Raw genomic sequence first — 21797 nt, forward strand, 5'->3', positions numbered from 1 at the left:
TACCTATGTTGCTGTCAGCACCTCTCCTACGAGGGTTGTTGGAATAAGAAAAATATTGAGACCCTCCCTTCACCCCTGTGGGGGAAAGTGTGCTTGGACTCGCGATTCCCATTTCACTGGGCAGGAAACCAGTCTGTAAACAAGCAGACAGAGAAGCCCTTCCATGTAATTATGCTGTAAAACCATCATGGCCATTCCAAACAGAAGCTGCCTTCAACAGCTTTCACACGATTCAGCCTCAAATCAAACCTGAGGGCTGTAAAGAAGGAAAAACACAAATGTGCAGTCAGGAGGGGGGCCTTTCCTGCCAGAGATTCAGAGGCCCCGATCTCCCACGTCTAAATATGCATCCACAAGCTACTGTGAGTGCAAACTTACAGATGCAATTAACTGGGAGCACAGATGACAGCAGCCAGACTGCTGATCTGTAGGAGCGACAGTCACAGTCAGATGGCTTCACTCTGTCACTTGTGTCTAGAGCTGACGGTGGGTGGTGGTGCAGAGTGAAAAGGTGGTTCTGCGACTCAGGCACCGACGCTGCTGAGAAGCCCTAGTACACCAGGAGCAACAGCCATGTCTGAGCTCATGTACATGGTGCATCACCACTCGCTAGCAGCAAAGCAAAGCGCTCTCTACACAAATGCTCTGCACCCTCAGTGCTGGTGAAGTGGCTCCCACAGCAGTAGCAACCACAGAAGCAGACAAGCAGAAGATTCCCCAAAAAGCTTGGTTCAGACGCAGCCAAGGTCAAGTGGAAAGAGGAGTTCATGGGGCAGGTGATTCAGGACGGCCTATCCCCCACGCATTAGGGACAGGAACTCTCCCTTTATTTGCCTGCTCTCCCAGGCTCAGTTTTTCAGGGGAGGGACTGTCTCCCTCTGTGTGTATATGCAGCACCCATTATAACCAAGCCCCAATTTCAGGTGGGCATCTATGTACTACTACTTTTACAACCGCTTATGTGCCATCAATATGCTACTTTGCTTAGTCTGGCTCTGTTCTGCTTTATTTTGTGGAGTCCTAAATTCCCGGTTAATGGCTTTTTATGCCTTTGGCCAATCAAATGACTTGTTTTACTTGGGAAATTACATTAAAACCAAAGATTTCTCCTCTCCACACCTGAATTTACGATCCTCTAACTCAATTTTCTGTAGTGGCTGGTAATTTTGAAAGCCCAACTGGGGACACATCCTGAAGAAGTTGGTCACTCCTCCCCAGAGAGTGCTGCGTGGAGATTAACTAGAGAAATTCAGACTAGAAAGAAGCTCAAAATATTTAAGAATACATTGGAAACCATCCTTTCGAATAACCTACTTGGGGACATGGTGAAGTCTGTCACCTGAAGTCTTTAACACAAGACTAAATGTCTTTCTAAGCATATGCCTAGCTTAGTCAAACACCATGGACCTGATGCAGGCAAGGTGGGCTAAGAGTCAATGGCTGCTGCTACTTAAGTGGCCAGATGAGATCACAATGACCCTTCTGGCCTTAAAAATGCAGTTAATGAAGTCTCAGCACTGCTGGCTTAGCATAATTTAATCTACAAACTTCTCTGTGCATTAATACAAGGGAATATGGTGCCACAATTACTTTCTCCCCAGTGTGTTGATTTGTTGGTTTTAAACCGAAAGAAGGGGCACACCCGCCGCCTCCAACCTACGCTGCGCAGGCATCCACCACATCACCAGGGATGCAAGAAACCAGCTGGCAGGCCACTGGCTGCTTGCACACCCCCGTTTCCCACAATCCACTCCACAGCTAGCTGAAGCTTTCACAGACTACAAACAGGAGGCTAACATAGATGCCTGCTAGGAGTATAGCATGTCTTAAATTCAGACTGTTGGCGCACGCACTGCCATGCAAGGGTGGCTCCCATATACCATTCTGTGTTCAGCCTACAAAGGAGTGATGTAGCTTTATCCCATTTCAGAGAAAAGTGCAGAGAGGGGGAGAAGATGCTACTTGTCCTGAGGTCCTCAGCAGGCCAGCAGGAGAGGTGAAACAGGACCTAGTCCAAACCCTAGTCCAGCATCTTCCCACTGTACTACACTCTCAGCATATGCATCGAGCATCTGGAAACATTCCTGGCAGGGGGCTTCTAAAAGCAACACCAGTGCAGTCAAACTCAAAGGAAGCCATGATTAATCCAAATGCCAGCATGCCAAAGCTTCAGCAGGATAGGCTGCTGGGTTGGACTAATTAGTTCTCTTAGTCGCTCCCTCTTCCCCTGCCCCCCAATACTTCATTAAGGAAATTGAAATCCTTTTCTCAAAAGAGGAAAATCCTTCCTCCTGTTTATCTAAACTGACCTTGGAAGCAGAAAAAAAAACCCATCAGTGCAAACCCAGCAGTATCCACGATACAGCATGAATTTTACAACCAAAGCACCTACACATATTCCAAGAGAAAAGCAAGCAGGAAGTCTCTAGGAGAGATGATATTTAGCTAGGAAGAGAAGTTTACTCTTTACTTGGGATTTGAGGAGATGAAGAAAAGCCCTTATATAATAAAAATCTCTCACTGATAATCTTCCACAGGTGAAGAACTGCAATAAAGAAGGATTTAAATTTCAGAATAGCTTGATCAAAAATATTTAGAGCTGGCTATTGGGGGGGGGGGGGGGTGGACATGACCTTGCTCTGAAATCTGCCTCCTCTGAAAGGGGTCGGGGGAAGCTCGTGTATTCACAGCTGGTAAAATTATTGCAATCTGTTCCACTGGTCAGGTTACCTTTGTGTTTAAAAGGCTACACACCACAAAGTGACACAGCCAAGAAAAGCAAAAAAACTAGCTACCCCAGAGGAGATTATGGAGGCTTGGGGCTGCCAGTTGTTACTGCTTTGTTCCTTAAGCAGGTAGCTCGAATAGTCTGACTTTTCTGAAACTTGCACTCTGCACGAATATTTTAAGACCGCTTCCTGGAAAATGATCATTTTTTTTTCACTTCTCTAGCCCTGCTCCACAACTCTCCTCCCCACCATTTGCTGGATAAGGGGAGTTGAGGGTTAAATGAAATAGTGGCTTGGAGGCCTCCTACTCCATCTGGAACATGCAAGGGCGAGTGGTTGAGAGAGGAATGTGCTTCTCTCTGAAGCTCCCTGTCCAGTCCACACAAGGACTCAAACACACACAGCGCATCTGCTGTGCAACAAGTCTCACAAGCTGCAGAAGAGGCACGAGCACACTGTCAATGCAGGTAAGCAATTCGGCAGGCAGAAGCATCGGCTATCCTCTGGAGTCAGGCAGCAAGCGAATGTCCAGGAACTACCGCTTGCCTCCAAACAACTTTGGTGTCTGCCCGGCATCAAAAGCAGCTGCTCCAAGGGCAGGCTTGGACAGTCTCATCCTGTGGACTATGTGCTCTGCACCTCTTTCACCTGCTCAATGCCTCCACGCTCCAGAGAGGCCTCCCCAAAACTGCAATACAAATCAGCCCACCCCCTTTGTTAGCTTATATCCCCCCCTCCTGTCCTCCCCCCTCCCCCCAAATAAAACCTCGACAAAATCATAACATTAAAGAACAAGGCCTGGCATCGGTCCCATTTTTATTTTAGCAGCTTCAGTGGTAAATTAAATCCACGCTGGCACAGACAGCCAGCACAGCTGTTTCAGCAAAGGAAACATCCTCAGTTCAGAGGAGAGGAAATTATGACAAATTTGTGTAAAATTAAAACACAGTTTTTATTAAAGAAAAAAAAAAAAGTGCCCAGCCCAGAATTACTCAAGTGAACAAAGATGGTGGGACTGTTTCTGTTGTACAGTCCTGAAATGTTGGCCTTAGGGATCCAGAAGGGGCAGCTTCAGTAACATGCATCCGAGCAGAGGCGCTCACTTCTTCCCTGAAAAGTTATTTTTGGGTGCTGGCAGGGAGAGGCCACATAATCCAAGTAATAGTCCAAGTCCAAAGTGAATAAGCTCCATCCACCCCTCCCCAAACATCCAATATGAGGTGCCCAGGTTACAAGGATGCAAACAGTTTGCCACCAGCTAGCAAACACCTCACCCTGCCAGAAGGGCCACATGGGAGTCAAGCTCAGTCCCACCAAGTTCAAAGGTCCAGGGGACACACCTGCCTGGCCCACACTTCAGGATGGAGCATGAGAAAACAAACGTTACAGGGAGGTTTTTACACCGTCAAATCCAAGTGCCTTTCAGCAGTGACAAGCATCTGCCACATGTGGTTCTCTCTCTTTCCAGGGAAGAAATGGTGCATGCACTGCAGTCATTTCTTTTAGGAGGACTTTCCCCGTGTTAAAAGTAAGAGGCACCTTGGTCTGTGCCAAAAACCACCTCTACAGAGTTAATGAGGGATGCTGTTTGTTCTAGGCATTTCAAAACCAGGAGGTGAACAATGTGAATTACTGACTAGCCCTGGAAAGAAGACAGGAAAAATGGGGGAGGGGGAAGAGGCTTGCAAAGAGAGACAGAGCAGTCAAGGGTTGGAGTGAAATTTCTCAGGAATTTTAAGAGATCTGGATGCCAAAATCCACCTTAGGTTTAGTGCAGGGGCAGGCAATTATTTCAGGCTCACCCAGTTTTGGCAGGCTGTCGAGGGCTGCATGAGTAGCCTTGCCCCCTGGTCACCATCTTGGGACCAAAGTCCCAATGTCCCAGAGCCAGCACCAGTGGGGCGCAAAGCAGGGAGCCAGGCTGGGCTGCACCAACAGGGAGAGACGGGAGCTGCCCAGCTCCATAGAGCCCCTGCTGGCCAGGACCCCGCGCTCCTGCCACCCTGCTCTGGGCCCTGCCGGTGCAGACCCCGTGCTCCCACTGGCTCCCGCACCTGCTCACTCCCAGTGCCCCCAGCCCTGCAGGAAAGGTGGGGGCAGTGCACAGCCCCGACCCCCTGCTCGCTGGCAGGGAAGCAGCTGGTGCCAAGTGTGGGGAAAAGCAGCCCTTGCCCGCCCCATGGCCAGCGCTCCCTGCTGCAGGCGCTTGCAGCCCGCGTGGGGCTGCCTGTGCCTGCTCTGGACAGCCCCATACAGGCTGCGAGTGGCTGCAGTGAGGGCTGCTGGCCACAGGGCAGGCGAGGTGCTGCTTTCCACACCCCGACTCAGCTTTTCCCTGGGGCCCTCCCCTGCTCTTCCCCCTTTCCTGGGCTTCCTGTGCAGGGCAGCCACGTCCTCCCAGGCCAGAAGCTGGGCTCCGGCTTCCGCTGGGGACCAGCCTTGCTGTTGTGGGAGCCCACCGGGCTCCCCCTGGGTCCTACTGCCCTTGGTTCCCATCATTATTTATTTATTTTTACACGAACCAGGGGCAGATGAATATTAAATTTTCTAAATTTTTTTTAGGGACCCTGCAGGCCAGATAGAATGGCCTGGTGGGCTGGATGCAGCCCGCAGACCATATTTTGCCCACCCTTGGTTTAGTGGGGCTCGAGTGCTTACCCCTCTCCCTTCCCCCAGAACAGTTAAAGAAACAAAATAACAAACCCTGAGCTTTCAGGCGGTTCTAAAATAAGAATAGCATTGGGTAAACTTAAGATGGCACTTAAAAGTGATAGAGTCAAACTGAACCAAAAGATCATGTGGACACTAAATCAGCAAGTTTAACTCTGTATAAAAAACTGAAGTCCGTTATGAGCAGGTTTAAGATCAAACCAAAATAAGTTACTGCAACTAAAATAAGAGAATGCAGACAGGTTTTAATGCAGTTTGAAGACGGCCACAGTACAATGTCTACATTTTAACAAGGCCTTTAACTCCTGTGATTACACCCCTCCACCCGAAACCACCCCAAAAAAGTTCCTGCTCGAGTTTTTCAAACCAGCTTATGTGACTTTCGTAGTTAATTTTAAAAGGGTGGAGAATCCCTAAACGCTCCCTTACTCTGAAAAATCTCAAATCCATGTATTCCTCAAGTTCTTACCACAGGCATTTTGTTCAGTTACAGATAAAAGCAAAGCATTTTTACCTGATTTAGTCCTGGCATCCCTCCGTCTCTTCCAAACGTGGAGTAGGAGGCTCTTTCTCCGCTCTTCCCTAAAGTGGAGGAAGAAACAAACAAAAAAAATCATTTTGTGAAAATTTACAGAGGATGACGCCGAGTGCACGCAGAGGACCACCCCCCCCCAGGCTCACGCAGACTTCCCCACTAAGGCACAAAACCCATCATTAAAAATCTGCCTTCCCGTGCTCATTATTAGGGTGTCAACTGAAGCAAATACCAGCTTGCTGCAAAACCAGGAGACCTTGTCACTTTGCGAGCAGCAGGGCTCAGTTTGTCCTTCTTAAAAAAAAAAAACCCAACACTGCAGCGATGCAGGGAGCCGCTTGCGGCCATGGAAACTGACAGTTTCAGAACAGAGCAAAAAAAATACCAAAACAACAAAAAAGCCCTGCACACCAACTAAAAAAAGCCATCCAAATATGACAGAACCAGGGACAAAATAAACCAGAAGCTAAGCATGGCTGACCAACAGAATCTGCATGTATTTTTTCCATACAATGGCAAAAATCAGTTGTGAATCCTACAGCTAGTTGCAGGCTGAAAATTCATGCTCAACAGGGGGGAGGAGGGATGCCATCCCTCCTTCAAAAACATCCACATGTTGGGAATGTTTTTTAAGAGGCCTGAACCAGAGGGAAGGTTTTTACTTTCCCCCTCCCACTGCTATTAGCCTGGGTAACTGGGGTTATCAAAACCAGCATGGTTTGGGAGTAAACCTAGGACCTTTCCTGAGACTGAAGGGGCCTGTTTGCATTTCAAAGGACCTCTTTCTTGCTGAAAACCATGAAGGGAACACGGCCATGGTGAAAAGGTTAAAACCACAAGCCCTCACGCTGCTGAGTGACCGCCTCGCCATCCAAATCAGGCTCAGCAAATCAAAATACAGCTGGCTGGAAAACAGGGTCCCTTCTTTGCAAACTGAAAGATTTCAATCTTGAAATGCTGCTCTGAGGCTTTCCGCTCCCGTTGGCTTCCCTGTGCCTCGCTGAACCCCCTGCAATGCACCACGGACCGGGGGCACATCGTGGCATGGAGGTGGCCATGGTGCATTATGGGACAGGCTTGGAGAAAACAGGCGCACCAGGCCCCTGAACTGCAACCCCTGCCATGCAATGCAGTGCTAGAGAATCCGCGGTGCCCACGTTTCCGACGACAAATGGAAGTCTTCTGTAGAAAACTGACATAGAAACCTTCTATTTTCAATTGATAAAAATTTCCAGCTGGCCCCAATTTCAATGCATTAATGGCAGCGCTAGGGAAGGGAAAGGGATTAGTGTCCCACAAAGCCAGACATGCAAAGCTGCCGGGCGTGGGGCGGGATGGAGCGTGCCCAGCTCGCGTGTGGCAGGCACCAGGTAGGAGCTCTGCACCGACTTGGAAAGGGTGAGTGCCAGCATGCCCACACGACAATGCAGCCCATGTATTCGTCACTCAACTAGCCCTGCCCTTTCCAGTAAAGACAGGTGGTGTGGAGAGACAGACTCTCTCTCTGGGGCTGTCATCTCGGGCAGCAACTAGCATGCATTTCTGCCAACATGGTTAACCTAAAAAACCCTGGAGAACCCTGCTAAAGCATAAGCAGATGCACCGAGGCAGCATTTACCGACTATGTTACAGCACAGCAGAGGAGTCACCTGATTAAAACACACCTCCTTTCCTGGGTTAGATAGACACCCTCAATTACACGCCTTCATGGTGTGAGGATGGAGAGAGAGGGGTATGGACTGATATACCCAGAGACAGCCAAATGGAGGAAGACAGTGCTTAGGTTGTACTTACGTGGCACAAAGATTAGGTCCCCAAATCCACAGGGCATTTGTCCACTTTTGTTCTGTGCAACTTGCTGCGTGGGACTTCAACCAACGCTGGTGCAGTGAAGCGATAAGGGGCTGGATCAGCTCCTGCCCACACAGCCACCTAATTTCACAACTAACGCCACTTCCAGCTTGACGTGGTCAATGCATTTTCCTCTGCAGGCCCCTGCCTCTGTAAGGGGCCAGCCTGCTGTCACCTCCCCAAGCCAGAGGCACATGCAATGCCCCCCACAATTCACAGTGGCAAGCTGCACCAGCCCACATTACCGTGGTTCCACAGCATTAAATGCTAAGTAAGCAAAAGGTCAAAACGTCACAAGATAGGTCACTTCAATGACCTAATTTTTAAAAGAGCTTAGGAGCTATGTTTACTGCAAAGCCCACACCTTTACAGAAATAACTCAACAGGTTTTGTCAACCAGACCGGGGTTAGCTCTAAAATAAAGGAAAACCAGGGTAATTCCAGGACACTTTATCTGGTAAGCAACCGACAAGCTTCCCCTCTGTAAATATCTTGCTGTCTACACAAAGCACTTTGTGGGTGAAACGAAGTCTAAAGCATCCTTTCGATAGTGCTGCAAACTCAAGTCAGCAACGTTACAATTAAGGGTGCGATGCACACAATATGTTGCCAAACGTGCAGAGTAAAACTGCAAAATAAATTCTCCAGCAGTCCAATTGCGAGCCTCTTTCAAGATGCAAACACACATGCAATAGCAAAGCTGAAATTCCACTTCAGCCGCTTTCTCCTGCCCAGCATCTAAACGTAGGTAAATGCAGAGCGCATCTAGGTACCAACAACCTGTGCTATGCCACCAGTATGGATTTTGTACAACTGAGTTCATTTGAAAGACACTGAGCACACCTGCTGCACAACAGCCAGAAAATAAAAGTGACCTTCAACATTGGAGAGCAGATCTGGTGATTGAAAGCGTTCTTTGAGTAATACAGGAAGAGAAAAAGCAGCTAAACTCCCAGAAAGCACAAGATTGTACGGTCTAATGCAGTTAGCAATTAACTCACAAAATACACCTGGGGTGGGGAGAAGATTAATATGACTAGCAACTTCTTTCAGATCTTAAGACTACTGACTTTATTTTAAAATTTCCTGACTTTTCTATGGCTGAGCTGAACAGGAAAAGCCAATGCTGCCATGCAATCCACAGGTGCAGCATGTTGCTTCTGCTCCGCTTGCACTTCCAGAGTATGGTTCACACAGGTTTGACAGCGGAGAATATCTTACAGGTTGAACAGACCTCAAATGTCACCCCCACAGTGAAGGTGAAAAACGAGCAACACCTTGGTTAGAGAGCTGGGATGAAAGCCTGCTGTAGCCGAATACCATTTCTGCCCTCACACTCCCAACCCACTCTCCAAAGAAGTACACTTAATTACAAAAATTCAACAACTTCAGAGAGACAGGCCCAAACGCTAAAAATCTTGGACAAAGACAACACCGGGAATACACTATACAAATAGGAAATGGGATTTTTATAATAATTCTGACCTTTGCGTATTTTCTTGTGAATTTTAGGATGCAACAGTTGAATGTGGGTGGGAAAGGTAAACCACACAGGTCAGCAGCAAGCAAGGAAGCATGAGATAGAAGTGGGAACTGGCAGGGTGCCTTAAACATTTCCAGACATCTGAACTTTGGGAGTTTGTTTTGGAAAAGTCTACAATTTGTAAGTGTACTTTTTCCGGGGCGACTCCCATGAAACTTGTGAACAATCTTCGTTTGACTTCTCTTTCTTTTCACTTAAAAAAAAAATAAATAAAATTCTGTTTTTTGAATGAGCAAGGCTAACAAAAATTGTGAATCGGGCTGGTGGGTAAGGTCCCCCGGAGACAGCACTACTCCAGCAGATCTGGCAGGAGTTTGCATTCTGGAAGTCCATGTGTATATATGGGGGAGGAGGGGAGAAGGGTGACAAGGCACCCATGCACTAGTGGACAAGGGATGGGACTTTTCCCCCATGAAAAGTTTGCAAGCACTTGAAGGTGCTGTATGTGAGAAATACCAAGTGCTTTTACCCTGCTAAAAGGCCAGGCATTTCCCTGCAACTTATTTAATAGATTTCATAGACTTTAGGCCTGGAAGGGACCTCATAAGATCATCGGGTCCGGCTCCCTGCCCCTCAGCTAGGGTCAAAGGATCCCAGCAAGATAAGCACCCAAATGTTTCTTAGAAGTGTCCAGAGTAGGTGCTTGTACCACCTACACACCATTTCTCTTCCAGCTCCCTACACTCCCTTCCCCCTCCTTTTTATACATGTACAGGCACACACACAAGCCAGTGCCAGCCTGTCCTACAGGGATCTGCAGTACTTTATTTTCACCCATACATAATAAGCAATTTCTCAACTTGGCACAGTCCTTCCTGAAAGACTGTGCACATGCCAAACTCAAAATTAAAATATATTCAGGTGTTTGTCTCTGCAGATAACCCTGGCACTGGAAAGCCACCTACCACACACATCTCCACGCCATCAAGCAGATTCTCCCCTTAGACAGTGACACCTAAATTCACTTTCTGGACTAAGGACAAGAATGAAAAGCCTAGTCTCAGAGGGCTGTTTACCCAGAGAGCAGCAAGGTCTGAAGATGAGCATTTAAACTGAAAGCACCATCCCAGCCACATCTCTCATTCCTAGCACAGGCCAGGATACTGTGCACGCTGGTGGGACTGCAAAGCTGGCACAGAGCATCTTGCACATGGTAATGCAAGCTAGATGAGAACTTCAAACAGACTCATGGCTCCAGCGTTGCTGCCCTGGACGTGCTCAATTCAGACGCGCATGAATGCGCTGAGAAAAGGTGACTTGCGCTTCCTCTGGGTTTGTCAAGGGGCCTCCCCAGAGGAGTGCAGGTGCTCTGCAGCCATGCAGCGTCCTGCAGGTCTTTAAACCCGCTGGGAGCACGCACACAGGTGCCCTCAAATCACGCCATCCACATGCAGCACAATGGAGTTGCAATGGCCGCCTCTCTCATTCCTCTTCCAACCCTGTACGTCTCCCAACCCAAGAAACACAACAACCCATGACGTGCCCTAGCTGTGCAATGCCGACGCAGCAAGTTCGAAGGAACAGCAAACACTCTGACTCCAGTAATTCTATTAGAAATATTTCCTGGGGGAAAGAGGAGGGGAAGCAAAGCACAGCAAGCAATTAAAGAGGGAAAAAAAATGCTTAAAAAAAAAAAATAGAAAAAAAAACCAGAGTAGTGACAACCCCAGGTCCATGGGCAGATTAAAACCATTGTCCAGGAAGAACACAATTCACAATAGCTCACAATACACCCCAGATTAGAAACACTTCTCTGAAAAGAAGCTAATTACTAGAAATAATTACTAGAAAGAAATCTGTTATGGCTTATCAGTTTCCCTGCTGTTTAAACAATTTCCCCCTCCCCTATCCCCCCCTCCTTTACTGAGGGTGAATAGTGAACAGAGCAACTGATTTCAAAGATTGCTTTAGAAAGGCAAGCCCCTTCCCTCTCCTCCCACAACCCTGTCTGGTTCAGGGACAAGGAGAGCCGCCCCACTACAGGACTCCTGGCTTATCGCTGACTCAAGAAAGGTCTGCAAATAGCCAAGGAAAAGCACCGGGCTGGGATTCCACCAAGGGAGGAATCCCCCTACTGCCACAACTCAGCGTCCAGATCCTCGGTTCATGCCTGTGCTTGCTTCCGTCAAGGATGCAGGTTGCTGCAAGCAGGTGTATTCTGGATTCTCACCCTGTCCTCCCCCCCCCAAGCCCTTTTTTTTATGCATATTAGGAATTCAGGCCTTGTAAATTTTGCCCGGGTAGGCACTTCAAGGGACAGGAAGCTGAACGCTCAGCTATGAGAAGGGGGTGCAATGTTTCTTCAGGTTCTTTTAGCCTTACCTTGTAGACAGACTGTTTGATCATCATGTCTAGTCTGACCTTTGTCTCAGTCCAGAAAGTTTCACCCAGTTAGTTCTATCCTTGCCATCTGAAAACTATGGCTTTGTTGTTGTTTAGGCCTCTTAAACTCTAGCGGCCAACGAACACTTTAGAGAATATGCACATTTGTTCGAGATAAAATGTACTCACTGCCCACCAAGGTGGGAGCACTCGCATATGCTCATGAGGCCCGCTGGAAAGCTAGGGGTGTCTGTGTCTGTGTGAGGAGCGTTAGGTCTGACATGCTGGTCTATTTAAACAGCATGCAAAACCGTCTAATGTGCATTACAGAATTACCAAGAGGCCTCAGCTGAGATCAGGGCTCCGCTGGGATAAACCTAGGCAAAAAGAGAGCTCCTGTCCCAAAGAGGTCACAGGGCAAATAGGCCAGACAGGAGGTGGGGCGAAGAGCAGCAACAGAGGACTTGGCTAAGTCGCACAGCGCGATACTGGCACTGCTGGGGAAAACAAGGCTCCAAATTCCTAACATAGAGCTCTACCCACTTAACTGCCAGTGCTACAATGGCACAGTTTATCACCAGGTGGAAAAATCTTTCCTTTAGCTGACTGGGATCTCGAGATACAAAACCTCAAACACTGAGCTGTTGGCAAAAACAAAGTCCTTGCTGCCTCTCCATCTTGGAAGGCAACACAAAGGCCTGGCAATTACCAAAGCCCCAAAACACTTCTGCTCGCATGCAAATCGCATGATATTCCCCCCCACCATTGTTAGAATACAGCATCAGTGGACATCTTCAGGGGTGGAAATGCACAACCCTGCAAGTTTGGGGAACTACAGTCCAGGGAAAACCTCAGGATTTATCGTTTCTTGGGTCCAACAGTACACAGCAGACAGGTGCCCTCTCCCCAAACTCCCTTCTTATTTGATCATCTTGGAAGCAGAAAGTCGGGAGATGCAACTTTTGTGGGGCACCTTCAGCACAGACACACCCAACTCCTCCATCCAGCCCAGAATGAGCGCCTGATGAAAGGAGAGGCTCTTCTAAAGCTTTCTGGCTCTCCCTGATAAAATCTAGTCAGACCTGGAAATGGAGGTGAAGTCTATGGTCAGAAAAGGACTTAGAAAATGATCTCACACCCATCCCTGCCCCTACTTTGTGTCATTCTGTTCAGACCATACCCCTCTACTGTCCGCTTGGGAGGGTAGTAAGAAATGATAAATGTTGCACCCAAAACTCCTGCATAACTCTGACCTTAACCCCCCATTCCTCCAACGCACTCAGAAAGTCTTCCCCTAAATTGGGCATTTTCCATTGAATCTAGATTCTGGAAAAATGTAGGTATTTATCAAATTTCATGTGCTTCTCCCCTCCCCCCTCCCTCTTTTCCTTGATTTTTGCTGCTGAATGAAGGCTCCCCACAACTTTCCATTTTGCTTCTTTGTTTTTCTTTTCTTCCTCTATTTTCTTTCTTTTGGTACTACTACTATTTTCCCCCTTTTCTCCAAAATGTTTACTAAGTGAAAAAAAAAAAAAAAGAACCCTAAACCACCCTTTCAGCTTCTCCCTTTCTGCTGAAATATTTTTGGGAAAAAGGAGATCCATGAAAAATTTACAAAAAATCCAAATTCAGTAAAAGAATAAAAATAAACTGACAGTCTGGATTTTTCTCCTTCTCAAAACCAGTTCATCCCACTCCCTATTTCTCCTCACCAGTCATTATCTTAGTCACCAGCCTCTTCAGCCAGAAGATGAGAACATTTTTCTGTCTTGGGATATAGGGCTCCAGCTGAGGTCCTTGAGGCTTTGTAATGTCCACACTAGTCTCTTATGGGATGGATGAACCTGAGTATTTTCCGGTTTTGGGTGCTAGAGGGAGACACTTGAAGAGAACATGAGCCTTAAATGAGGAAATTCTTGTGTGGGACCCCAGTGCCACACACACAAGATTTGCTGGGAGCATCCAGCAGCCACAGAAGCACATTTCACTAGCAACATGCTAGTGAAAAAAAGCCTGAAGTTCAGTCTCACGTGAAGACTTTTAGGGGCAAAATCTCTCGCAGCCGCGCACAGTTGGGGTGGAGACCTCCTTGTTCCTCCTGATGGCAACTTCTATCCACTTGCTCCATAAGCAGTCTCAGGAATCGTGCCATCATTAGCCAGGGAGAACTACCCAGACTGACTTTGACACCTTGTAAGTAATGGCAATTTTCTTTTACAAAAAACAGAGCACTTTACGTGCAGGACTCTTGCTCAGCACTTTCATTAAGAAGCTTCACATCAACTTTTATTACCTACTCTGCTACAGAAAGCAAAGGGGGACAGCTATCTCCTCCTCAAATGCAGCAGGGAAACAGCCCCCTCCACTTCCTCCTCTGGAAGGAACCTGTGAGGCTTAATTAAAAGTTCCCCTTTGACCATGGTGAAGAAATAACCAGCTGAGGATAGACTGCTTGTCTCTGGAGAACTCGGTGTAACAGCTTGCCCTCTTCCACCAGACAACCAAAGAGAAGATGCTGGCCACCACTTGCTTCCTGGCCTCCACAACTTCCTCTTCCCTACTAGCTCTGCAAGAGGAACCACTGATTTGAGGGGATTTTTCCCCCCCAATTAAATAAAATTTCCCCCACATAAAAATCACTGCTGCCAACACCCAGGTTCTTCTGCCAAAAATGTGGCATGGGCATCTACAGAGGGCTTACACCAGGGGTGCCATGGGAAAGGAGGGAAGGACTAACTCTCATTACTTGCTTAACATGATAGAAGCTCTCTAAGCTCTTCAAGATGGATATTTGCTGATCTTAATCCCTCCCCACCCCTTGAGTCCAAAGAGGTAACTGGGTAAATCGTGACACATGCTCCTTACATCTAGTGTGCACCATCACTGGGGAAGGAGTACGGAAGAAGAGATGCAAGTGTCACATACTTGGCAACAAGAGCTTAAAAGGGGGTTGCTGCCTTATTGGCACCCGACCCAGAGGGATGGAGGAACAAGGGAAGGACTCACAGCCCAGTCAACAAGTCCCCAGCAGATGGATTTGCCAGCAATGGAAGGGAAACCACAAGAGGAGGCAGGTAGCATAGTACTTGCCACACAGGCAAAACCAGGCCCCTCCATGCCTGGCTATTTTATGATCCACTGTCACCACTGAGCGTGCAAGAGAGCAAGCACAAGCTCTATGCTGCAGCACCAATGCCCATCCTGAGAGCTAGACCCTGCGTGGGAGGAGCCCAGAAACAAAGAACATTTCTCGAACCACCCAGAGCAGCAGTTCTTGGGCACGCGGTGACATTCTCTAGTGTGGGTTTGCACTGGGAATACGACACTGGTGGTATATCAAAACCCTTTGGCTCACAGAAGAAGTCAATGGGATTTACTTTCCTGGAGGTAGTTTCACCCCCCTCTACGCTGCACTGGATGTCAAGAGACACTGGAAACAAAACCAGTGACTCCCACACGTCAGCACTAGCAGGTGAACCCCTTTCTGAACATAACAAGAGAATTTCAGTGGGCAGGATGGCTGCCAAGAGCTGTGTCCTTCAGGTGACAAGGCAGATCAGAGAAAACCTCACAAAGAGGGGACGGAGAGAAAACAGGGCTAACAGCACTGCCTTCAGCCCCACACTTCTCCTTCTGACACAGTTTGATAGCCATATGCCCCCAAAATGATTCCCCAGATATTGCAAGCGATTACACTCAGATATCAGCAACTTGCAGCAGAACAGCAACAGCCAGGAATAGATTCCAGAGTCCCGGTCCACAGGACTGTGTCTGTCTGGTTCTGCAGCATGACCCTGGGAAAGTTGCAGGCTCTTTCAATGCCTTTCTCCTCCCACCTTTTGTCCCTTAAGTTCAGGGACACATGGCCCTGCAAACCAGATTCAGACCACAGGGCTTCTCGTGCAGTGGATGGCCCACCTCCGTACAACAGGGCAGCAGCTTGTTCACGCAGCTCCAGAACCCAGTGTATGAAGGCCACCACTGCTTGTGGGACCCCTCTTTTACTCCTGCCAACTATTTTGGTCACTGACAGTGATTGAAGACCCCAAATTCAGCAGTGGGCAGGGGGGTGCAAGGCCCAAGCAGCAGCTGTGTTTATCTTCTGGGTTCAGGAACTGTGCCAGCACACTGGCTCCAGCAGCTATGCTTATCAGTTGCAAGGCTATATTTTAACCACTCATGGGGCACTAGTTGGGCAGCCCTGGTCTAGTCTATTTAGTCTTTAAGGCAGGGTCTATCTCTTGATGTGCATCTGTGCAGTGCCCAGAATAACAGGGCCTTGATGTCTACTGAGATCATATATATAGTTGGGGATAGTAGGACTAGATGACGTCCTGATTCAACCCTAATTTTCTATGACTTTATAACATGTGCATAAACATATAGCATAACAGTGTACAAAGGTCTCCATGTACATGCAAACACTGGCAAGGCCCTGGACAGCAGCTTAATCAACCAGAACTAACAGAATCATCTTTTAGATGCATTCTTGGGGGTTGACAGGGCCTCCATTAGCCCCCTGGGCTAGCCAAGTGCTTTTCACTTTAAATTTTGTCTGCGCTATCTAAAACAACAGCTTTGCTCATAGACAGCAGCACTTACCTACGAGTCCAGACCCCAGGAATGGTGATGAAGATATGCTGTTGTGAGATGACAGGTCCCTGTGTTCTCCGTAATGAGGGCCTTCACCATAGTTCTGCTAAAGTAACACAAAATAGCATCATGGCACATGCGAGAGAACCAGCTATCATACTTGATAGGTGCAGCCATTTCTGCAGGGAATGAGCAGGGAGCAGAGAAGACTCCCTAGGAACTGCCCTGTTGCCCTAGCAGCTAAGTCAGTTTGTGTTACCCAGATGCTCATATTAGCAAGAAGTGAAACTTGACCCCCACCACCCTCCCCTTTTTTGTTTTTAAAAAACAAATATTTGGTTTAATTTGAAAGAAGAGACCAAGACAACACTGGGGTCTGAATTTCAAGCTGCTGCTCCCTCAGTTACAAAAAGCACTATTTGTGGTGTGTGCGCATGCACAGGCATCTGGTCTGCTGCTGCACAGAAAATGGCCAGGTTAGATCCTGGGATCAAGATCAAGACATGGAACCGCAATCTCTGACCCAAGGAAGCGGATGGCTATATTTATTTTAACAAAGGTCCGCTAACTCTTAAGTCAGTCAGGCTTATACCTGGCCCCAGACACTGATTTCTCAAAAGGCAGGACATGAATACAATGGGCTCTCCAATCCTACTACTTACACTTCCCACCTCATACGGACAGCAGGATAGTCCTGCTGCAGGGTGACCAGATTTCTCCGAGGGACAGGGTCTCTGGTGGGGAGAAATGGCACAAAAACAAAGGAGCAGCACACACTCTTCCATATGGAAAGCTGTCACCCAGATTTATGCCTGTCCTAGAGTAGCCTGGCACTTGGCAGTCTTCACTGAGGCATGTCTCCTGTAGCAATTGGCCATGCAATTCACCCCATCCCAAAAATCAGGAGTGTGGGATGAGGGGAGGGGAGGGGATCAGGAAGAGAAGGAGCCTATAAAAATGAGAAATGATGCAGCGCCTGTTTCATCACTGACCTAAGGGAAGGGAATGGTGCCATTGCGCAAACGAATCATATAAACCCATTAAAACATGAGCATCTGTCAAAAAACACCATTTCAATTAAGTTAATGTCTTTTTTCTCTTCCCCTCCTCAGGCCCCAGTTATGTGCTGTCACAGCCTCAATTCCTTCCCTTCAAGAACACTTCCAGTTCTCTTCCTCCTTCCCCCAGCTGCTTTCCACTCCCTCTGTGCCAGCTTTATATGTCAGCCTGATGTGCCGAACCCGAGAGCCAGCTATCATACAGGCACCTCCAGCCTCTCAGCAATGAGGAACAGTGATCATGAGGGTGAAAGAGCTGGACTATGCGACATGTTCAACATGCACCACGAGGAGCTGTCTCGTGGAAGTATCCTCCACACCTAGTGACCCAAGTCTACTCGCACGCCCAGCTGTTCCACAGCTCTAAGGACCAGCGGTGGTCTGGTTTGCTGTCTAGCCCAATCAAGCTCTAAGCCTGGCTGCTGCTTGTGCAAGACTTAGGGTCCATGTTTAGGTCTTTATCATTAGAGGTCAGAGGAGATACGGGAGGCGAGTAGCACTGAGTGATGCGAGTGGCAAACCTCACTAGACAGACCCAGCTAGCACTGCCTGACTCCGAGCCGAACTGCTGCTTCAGTTCCGCACACCCCGACACCTCTCTGCCTGCCACAAAAGCGCTCTGGCACGCTTCAGACTGAACACAAGCCCAAGCATGGAATAGAGGGCAAATTGCCTAGACAAGTAAAGGCAGCACTGACAGGTGCAGCCTACAGGCTTGCAAGGTGGCTGCTAAAAACATCTCCCTGGCAGGACCTTATGACAAGATCAACAACCGTATCGGAGAAAAACAAGCAGATGTTCGTCTAGTATCACTGTGGAATTCAATTGAGGGGTGAAGGGAGCGCAGAAACTCCATCTAAAAGCAGGAGTGTCAACGACATGGCCCGTAGGCTGGATGGAGCCCTATAATCTGTCCTCCAGGGCTGCCCAGAGGTCTTGGATTGTAGCCACACTCCAGACCACCCTGCATACTGCACAGGGAAGGTGGGGTTGGTCCTAGGCACATGCTGCCAGCTGCCCATGGCACCGCGCAAGGTCAGCCTGCAGGCCCAATCCAATCTGAAGACCAACCCAATGCCACTCATCCAGCCCACAGGGCCCGATGCATTTGACACCCGTGATTCTAAAACGTGACAAAAAACGGGTTTCCAGGGTTAAAACTGACTGGGGCACAAATATACACCATCATGCAGACCCTGTTTATTTTTGTTTGAGGTCACTGTTTATACTTCGTCCTTACCCTTCCTTGGTCAAACGTGGAGCTGTTTTGATCTCCCGTTCCCCAGGAACCTGATCCCGGTCTTTCATCCAAACCTACCGAAAAACAGGAAGAACAAAGGTTACTTTTGCTTTATCAGCAAACCCTCAAAGGTGTCCTTGCAAAATTAACTCTTCCTTCTACAAACAAAACAATATTTTCATTAATAAACCATTTCCACTCAGTGCAGCCAGTCCTCCCCCCTTCTCCATTTCGGCTGACGGATTATTTGGAGAACTTCAAAGCAAATACTTATTGGTAAGTATGGATGTCAAACTACTTTCTTCTTTAAACAGAGACATTTATAGGAGGATAGCCTTGTGCGGACAGTATGCTAGCATGGGACAGTAGGATCTGACTTTGCTTAAACCCCCTCTCAAGGGATATATAAAGCTCCCTTGTACTGGATTAAGTGTGTCCACACAGAGGAACTTTCCAGTCTAACTACTGTATTTAAATCACATGGAGGTTAATGATAAAACTCTTCCCTGTATGGACAAGGCCTAAACCTTGTACTGCCATGCAGGCCTTGCGATGGACTGGGTTAACATAAATGATGGGTGATGCCAGATTGGATTCAAGGCTCACACCTAAGGAATTATGCTGCAAAGAGAGAGATGTCTGTGAACCCAGGAATGCCACAAAGGAACCACAAGACACAAGCCACCTTCCATTTAAAACGGAGATTATATTTATTTATGCTTCCTTGGACGGGAGGAGATTTGGGGAGTTACTCTTAAATTGTAAGACAAAACAGGTAATGCCAGGACTTGGGAGCTCAGACAGATCAAGGAAAACAAGACAGCGTTGCTTTGGTCCAAAGATTTGCACCCATGTTTTAAACAGGCAGAATATACTTTGGAAATGCCACAAAAGTTCAGCAAATAGCCCCCTATGAAAACTGGAGCTCTGAAATATAACTGTCCAAAATCCCACTGAATTTCAAATGGGAATTGGTTGCTCAGAGGGTGACTTTCAAAAGTACCCAGGAGATTTAGGTGCACCACAGACTCCACAAGGTAGGCTACTACATTTTCTTAATTTCCAAGGAAATTCCAGTCTAGTTGGTCACACAAGGTTTAAATATTGCCTGTATCACTCCACTCACAGCAGGGCAGCATAAGAAAGCCACTGTGGCTGCTCCTGGAACTGTTTAGCAATCACATTGTTGCTGTTTATGAACACGGTTATATATATATATATATATATTACATTACATTACATTTCCAACAAATACACACTCTGGAACAGTTGCACCACCCCAGCAGCCAGCACATGCAGATGGCAATGTTTTTCTATAAATCACTGGCTTTTTAAGATTCTCATATTCACTCATTAACTCCAATTTTATAGTTTCAAACCTTGCATTTGATCTGTGCTCCCGCTTCAAAAAAATCTTGTCGTTAAAGATATATATTCATCTAAAGTGGTTGAGAATACACTCCCTTCCTAACCCCTTCCACAACTGAAAAAACAAAACACAAAAAAACACCCAATTATTTTTTTTTTTTTTACCTTCTCACACTTCAAAGCTGCAGCATATGCATCAGTCTGAGAAGGACAGCAACACAGGAGACTGCAGCAAACACTTCACAATAAACAGCAGCTCCGTAGTCCACAGCAGACATGCACTTACACTTACAGGGTAGGTGAGAATGCTTTTACTGGAGTAGGACTGAATATTTTCTGAACATGACACCATCCCCTGCCTTCTAACTTTTGCTTTAAGTGTATGTCGCTTTGAATGCTGAGAGATGTACTGTACTGCACAGCTTGAACAGGAAGAACTGAATGTTACCCAAGACCCCAACACCCCAGCCAGCCGGGTTACAGGAAGGCTAGTAGCTTCTGTCCAGCTAGGCTCCAGGTAAGACTTCCTGGATGCAGGTGCCCTCTCCTCTTACAATACAAGTTACAAGCCAGCTACAAACATGTCTATATGGCTTTACACATTATTTCTTTTTATTAAGAGGTAACTTTATACCCTTCAATGAGAATGACCATAAAAACATATTAGAGAAAACAAGGCATGTGTACGAGGAAGAGGTAGGGGGCTTTAAGAGGTTCAGAGCTCACACCAATTTCATTTTAGCAAAGCTTATTATTATGGCAAACACGCCATATATTTGTCTCCTCCGCTCCCCTTACTGTTCATTTAACCAGAAACTTCTTTCAAATTACATCCTTCTATTTCTGTGCCTTTGTGTTAATCATTTCCCCAGAGAATTGGTGTTTAATTGCTGTCTAATTTGCATAATTATGCATATTAATCTCCACACCTAATGAATATTCATAATTCTCATTTAGATTTTGTTTTCTAATCAAAAATTTCCAATGTGATTACTGTGCAGAGCAGGGATAAGCCTCTAATAATACCTTGGATACTAGGGAGAATTACTGCCAATTCTCCCACCTCCTACTTCCTAGAATAAACTTTTGCTTTGCTAATGTGTTTTTCTAAAGCAATTCATCTGCATACCCTGCAAACACCAATAGAGATCAGGAGACAGAAACGCTTGCTCTGTTCAGTTTGGTTTCTCAAGCACTTTCAAAGCATTTGGACAGTCGGGGTGAAGCTCCAAACAATGGCTCAGGCCCAACGCATCCTTGGCACGTTCCTCTCTTACACAGGGAGGGCAAGTCCTGCGAGACACCACACACCCTCCCAGCTCAGCGCCCTCACCCCAGCCGCCAAGCGTCCGGGCCAGGACAGGGCTGCAAGCATGCACGGCTGCCTCTACGCAAGCGAGGCCCCATTTCCTAGGCCTCATGCAGGCACGTCAGGTGAGAGCATCCCCATCTTGAAGAAATCACAGGCCACAGAAGACCAGACAAACAAAGAAAGAGGAAGCGAATGCCTGAGGTGGCAAAGAAGATGAGTGGCAGGGCAAGAGCAGAGTCTCCGGCTCCCAGCCATCTCACTCCAGAGGCTACACTCAGCACAGCACGGCACTGGAGTGTGTCAAATGGGCCAGGCACTTCCTGCACTGGGGGAGCCAATGTTGGCACATTTAAAACAACATCCTTGGTCTTCCTAGCTTACCACCATCATATTTTCTAAACTCTGTAGGGGACAGAAGCTTCTCGGGGCGCACAGAGGCAGGGAGCAGACGCCTTGGCAGAAAGGTCAGCTGGACAGAGCTGTGGACTGAGCCAGCAGCAAAGATCGTGCCCCCCCCCCCCCGCACGCTGTGCTGCACCCAGGCCAAGGCACCGAACAGTGTGCAACTGAGCCACT

The 21797-nt window shown here is 47.5% G+C and overlaps 1 protein-coding gene across 10 annotated transcripts in view; it reads right to left on the reverse strand.

Moving 5' to 3' along the window:
- TCF3 (transcription factor 3) overlaps window positions 1–21797 on the reverse strand; it is a 95481-nt gene that overhangs the window by 30846 nt on the left and 42838 nt on the right. For 6 of the 10 annotated variants that reach the window (XM_019557022.1, XM_019557021.1, XM_019557019.1 and 3 more), the window contains exons 3-6: window positions 18542–18615; window positions 16253–16349; window positions 5914–5981; window positions 4–133 (exon numbers count right to left, since the gene is read on the reverse strand). In XM_019557022.1, coding sequence (XP_019412567.1) covers window positions 4–133; window positions 5914–5981; window positions 16253–16349; window positions 18542–18615 — 369 coding nt within the window. The remainder of the gene's footprint in view (window positions 1–3; window positions 134–5913; window positions 5982–16252; window positions 16350–18541; window positions 18616–21797) is intronic. The other 4 variants (XM_019557025.1, XM_019557024.1, XM_019557017.1 and 1 more) reach the window with 2 other exon arrangements.

This window comes from Crocodylus porosus, unplaced genomic scaffold (genome assembly GCF_001723895.1).
Source record: "Crocodylus porosus isolate Cpor-Errol unplaced genomic scaffold, CroPor_comp1, whole genome shotgun sequence".
Classification (NCBI taxonomy): domain Eukaryota; kingdom Metazoa; phylum Chordata; order Crocodylia; family Crocodylidae; genus Crocodylus; species Crocodylus porosus.